The 5,695-nt window shown below is 33.8% G+C and overlaps 1 protein-coding gene across 1 annotated transcript in view; it reads left to right on the plus strand.

The window, feature by feature from the left end:
- Window positions 1–314: 314 nt before the first annotated feature.
- Window positions 315–5,695, plus strand: part of LOC117178919 (arrestin domain-containing protein 17-like) — an 11,959-nt gene continuing 6,578 nt past the window's right edge. The window contains exons 1-2 of the mRNA XM_033370468.1: window positions 315–668; window positions 1,297–1,425. Coding sequence (XP_033226359.1) covers window positions 554–668; window positions 1,297–1,425 — 244 coding nt within the window. The 5' untranslated portion in view covers window positions 315–553. The remainder of the gene's footprint in view (window positions 669–1,296; window positions 1,426–5,695) is intronic.

Consider the following 5,695-nt stretch of genomic DNA (forward strand, 5'->3'; position numbering starts at 1 on the left):
GAAAAATAGATCTTAAGCACGTAATTGCAAGCCAAATAAGCAATAAGAGCACATTTTTACAACTTTTTAATTAAAAAGTCGTCTTAACGAAATAGAGGGGATACATTTTTAACTTCAATTGAGATGTTGGAAATTACGACATCAAAATTAAAATTTAAATTCACCGTAAAAAAAATCCCTACCTTCATCTGCTGCTATTTATATTTTCGCGATATAAATTATTTTGAGTTCTGTGACGTCATAATACATATATTGCAGAGTGTGCGCAGAACTTTGGGATATTACTTTCCTTGTCTCAGTAGTCAGTAGTTGCAGTTCAAGAACTGTACTTAATAATCGTTTTAGAAAATAAAATTAACGTCAAAAATTAGTCATGACAATTGAACATAAAGTTCACATATTAGAATAATTAAATTCTAGGTTTTTATATAAAAGTACAATAGAAATGAATGATGCCAAATAATTGGAGTGTATTCTGAAGAAAAAATAATATTATATCATAAAAAAGCAGTGTTTATCAATTCAAGACGCAAAATCAGGTTTATATCGTAAAATGGGCCTGAAAGAGTTCAAAATTTCTTTTAATAATCCTTGGAAGACTTTTAAGCCTGGGGACACTGTCAAAGGGCAACTTAGTCTGGTATTAGACACTCCTAAAAAATGTCGGGGTACGTATTAATTAATTTTATTTTTAATATGACTATTGTATTTTGTGTTAATTTATTATTTTTTGTTTACGTTTATTTCTTTTATGTTTGGTTTTTTAAGATTTGAACGAAATGTTGATGGAAATTTGGCTTCTCGTTTTGCTTTTATATGATCGTAAAAATTATTTTTAAATCTTTGTTTAAGCGGCAACGCAACTGAAGGTTTATGTACATACGTAATAAATAAGCGTGGTGTCGTAAATTACAATGTTTTAGTGTCTTTCGTCCAAACTAAAAGAATTAACATTTGAATATTAATGATTTAAATGTTTAACTGTCAAACCTTCAAAGAAAAAAAAGAAGATAAACTTTTCATCGATTCCCGACGAAAGATTCTCTGCAATAAAAATTAACTTCACAGGATAAACTTTGCACAAATATCGATTAAATTTTCTTTTGTTTTTCCATGACAAACACATGCTTTTTTTAAACACCCGAAGTTGGCTGAACAAAACTTTAGTGCTCTAAGAAATTTCCTGCAACAAATTTTATTCTTAGTTTTTTCTGTGTTCTGTTCATGATTTGGCGACGTTGTGTTATGTATTTATTTCGAGTACAATTTATTTAAGTTTTTCAACTTTTTTTTTAGGAATAAGAGTTAAAATAAAAGGAGAAGCTCGAACTTCTTGGCCTGTATATTTAAATAATCCGCAACACCGATATACTGGTCATGAAGAATACATGTCAATAAGACATTATTTTGCTGGGAGTTATTCTGGCAAGTGTGTTATATAATTTTATACTAACTATAGAAAAACATACACTAATTTAGCTAAGTGAAATATGATTACTACGATAAATATATTAGAGTGGTTCAAAGTAAGCTCCCAGTGCGGTTAAACCTGCCCACAATGAAAAAAATTCGCATTTTCTCATATGATATTAAAAAATAAATGTAGGTTTCCTATAAATTTTGAACCGTAATCAGAAAAGGTAAAACAAAAAAAAAGTAAAGTTAAAAACCGCCCATAGTAATTAGTAAAAATATATTTTTTTTATGGTAACAGAAAATTAATTAAATTAATTTTCGAGCTCCTCACAGTTTCTGATGAATTTATTTCATGCATTTTGAGGAGAATGATTGATTTAATTTATTATTCAGAGAATTTATTCTGTAGCGAAGTTTTCTTTAAAACATCACTATCAATCACAAATACCTGAGTGGGCACAAAGTTTGGCGATGTCTTTACGACATCGTTACGACATTTTTACGACAACTTTACGACATCCTATGTCTATGTCGTTAAGACGTTTTTACGATATCGTAAATAAGTCGTATGATCTGATGATGTCTTTACGATATCGCAAAGACACTGAAACGACATGGACAAAGGATATCGTAAAGTTGTCGCAAAGATGTCGTAACGATGTCATAAAGATGTCGCCAAATGTTGTGCCCACTGGGACCTCATTTTATAGACCGTAGCAGGATAAGGCATGGTATAGGTGCCCCCATTCGGATGTGATCCATATTGCGGGGGCAAGTGGCTATCCCTATAAGATAAAGTTAACCTAAATATCAATTGAAAAAAAAAATTTTATAAAAGTTATAAACAAATTTTGAAAAATCAAAAAATGCAATTTTCTCAAAAACGGTTTTACCGATCGTGATGGTTAAAATATATGTTAGAGAGGGTACTGAAGGGACTCTGAAAAAATTCAAGAACCAATTCTTTTGATAATAAGGAGATAAGTTTTTTAAAAAATTGTCGTTCATCATTTTTTTAAGAAAGTACTTCTGGCACACCAAATATTTTCCCCTATATCATGTTTACATTAAAGGCTGCAAAATGTATTTTTTCGGAAATAATCAAAGCACTACTTCATAGTTTAAACAAATAAAAAAACTACTTGTTGCCCCCTCGCATGAATGTAATTCCATGAGAATGAGGGGCCCACTTTATTTTTAGCTTAGGACGCAATAACTTATACGCAATGGTGTAATAAAAAACCAGATGCAACATCATTATTCGATTTAAAACCAATTTAATCGTGAATTCCGCAGTCACAGTGTCAATTTATTATAATTAGATAGAAAAATACTTCTCTTCGTTTACTGCTGACATTCGCCAAAATAATGTCATGTTTTCCCATGATGCACTTTATGAGTTGATCAAATATACTAATGAGAAGCATGACGACTCTTTTAAAGAGCAATAAGGTCTTCTGGTAATAAAATGCAGGGGAATCACGCCTATGCATCTATGTGAAACTTGGTGTATGATATTTGACAATTGCACTCATCGCGGCACTAAGCAAGAAAAAAGTGAAATAGTTTCGTGCTAAGTTGTAGGGTACTATGAAAGACCACGTTTAAACTTTACGAAAATATGCCTATTAGGCACAAATTGAAATAACTAAGAATATGGTACCGTTGACAAAATGACATGGTGAGTAATATCTCAGAATATACGGTAGATACCGAAAAATGTTTCAGACGAAATTTGTAAGGGACAATAGGGAGCATGTATTGGTTCCAAAGACCTTGACCTTGAAGGAGATTTTCAGGGTCGCTTGCAGGTCAAAGTGAATTTTTTGTAATGAAACTCCGAGTTTTTAACCCGGATTTGGAAAGGACTCAAAATTTTACGTACACAATGTTGCATTCGTCAAGGCCGTGTTAAGGGCACTTGAAAATCAAATATGCAAAAATGACATAAATTCTATGGATTCAAAATACCAAAATGAATGGTTCTCAGGATCCTGAAGGCTCTCAAATATCATGCTTATCACATAACATTAGGTCAAGAATTAAAGGATCGAAATTTCATGGAACGCAATAAATTTGGCCTATGGGCTTCACATAAGAGTGAGTTTTTCACATTCGTTAAGTTTTCTGATGAGGTAAAATTTAAAAACACTGGAGCTTTAAACAGGCACAATTGTTATTATTGGTCAGATACTAATCCACACTGGTAAAGAACTGCTGATCACCAGCATCTTTGGAGCCTCAATGTTTTTGCGGAATTTTGAATGGCTATCGGATGGGTCCATATTTTTTCGATGACACTGTAAATCAATTTAATTTTTTGGCATTCTTGAGAGACCATTTACCTGGTTTACTTGAAAATGTCGATTTCGAGACCAGAAGAAGAATGTAGGTGCAATTAGATGATGCACCACCACATTACACGCGGATAGTAAGGGCATTTCTAAATCAACAATACCCAAACCGATGGATTGGATGTGGTGGTCCAATTCCGTGGCCCGCTTGCTCAACACACTTAACTTCGCCGGATTTTTATCTTTTAGGTTATTTGAAAAACATTGTGTTTGAGCAGCCGCCAACGACATGTGAAGATATGATGGAATGGATATACTGTGCTATATGATATAATGGCTGCTTGTGCAGCCATTCCACGTACTGGAAAGGCTCACTTTAATCAAGCACCCCGAGAAGTGAGAGGCAAGGGGGCTTACTTTAATCAAGCACCCCGAGTAGTGAGGGGCAAGGGGACTCGCTTTAAACCAGCACCCCAAAGGGAACTTTAACCTATTACGTCTACGTCGTTGTTCGTGGGTAGTGCTAAAAATAGGACGTTTCTGACCATGAAAAATCCAAGGTTGGTGATGTTTGGCCTGTTGGCCAATCTTTGGATGTTTATTTGACCTCGATAATAGTACACGGCAGAAGCTTCGCATTTTGAATCCGTAGAATTTAATTCATTTTTGCTTCAAAACTAGGGGTTTCCATTACAAATAATTCACTTTCACCTTCAAGCGACTTTAAACATCGCCTTCAAGGTCGAAGTCTTTCGTACCAATACATGATCCCTATTGTCCCCTACAACTTTTGTCTGAAACATTTTTCGGTATTTGACGTATATTCTGAGATATTTCCCGCGACAGATTAAAATGGTCCACCCTGTAAATGTATAGCATTTGAGTTTGGATGAAAATCGCTAAGAGGAAGTGTAATTATTCCGCAATTAAAAATAAAAGTAAACCACAAATGACAGTACAGTTCACGTGAGCATGAATACAAGGACATTGGACATATGTCTACACTAATTGAGAACCAATCAAAATACTTGAGAATTATTTGCCAGTCTCAGGCGGGGCAAGAGTTTTGTGCATATGAAGTGCATATATGTAAATTGTTGGGTATCGTGTGTGTATATCGGTCACTTGCCCCCGCAATATGGATCATATAAGAGCGAACACACCCAGACCATGCTTATGCTGCTAAGGCATTCAATTATATATTTATTATTTAACTTAACAAACTTCAAATGAAATAAATTTTTTGTGCCTCATGAAGGTGCTATTTTTCAAATGTAAAGAGTTTCAAATTTTATTTTTTATTACAAAAAGGAGTACATATTGTTCATTTTCTGTAGGATGGTTTCTCAACTTGTATTTACTTTTTCATTTTATTACCTTTTCTGACAACAGCTTACAATTTTCAGGCTACAATTTCAGGGATCTGTTTGACCGTTTCTAACACAATTTGAGAAAAAGAAATATACATAATTTTTCACTAGATAAATAAATACTCTAATAAAGACTAAAGAAATTTTTGATGAAATTTGAAAGGATCCCACAGCAAATGTACATGAAATGGCTTTCGGTCGATTTTGATTAAATTTCATAAAATTGTAGTTCTCAATGTCTCGATCAAAAGTGTTGTGGGGCAAAAAGTCCGAAAATAAACAGTTTTCGAGTTATAGGGGGTTAAACATCCAATCCTTTTAAGAAACATTACCAAATATCTTGAAAACTGCAGCTCTGCGAAAAAAATGTTCCCTATGAAAGTTATTGGGTTCTAACGGGGAAACGCAAAGAAAGTCATGGCCTTAAGACACAGGTCATTTTTCAAGGTCATTTAATGTAAACTTGTCATTCATTGCTAATATTCAGCCAATAAAGAAAGATATGAAGAGGAAATCAATATACGAGGGTGGATTGATAAGTTTCCGGCCTGACCAAGAGATGGCGCCACTAGGCCTACCTTGAGGTGGCGTTCTATAGTACCATCCTTAGATAGC

The sequence above is a fragment of the Belonocnema kinseyi genome, chromosome 8 (genome assembly GCF_010883055.1).
Source record: "Belonocnema kinseyi isolate 2016_QV_RU_SX_M_011 chromosome 8, B_treatae_v1, whole genome shotgun sequence".
Classification (NCBI taxonomy): Eukaryota; Metazoa; Arthropoda; class Insecta; order Hymenoptera; family Cynipidae; genus Belonocnema; species Belonocnema kinseyi.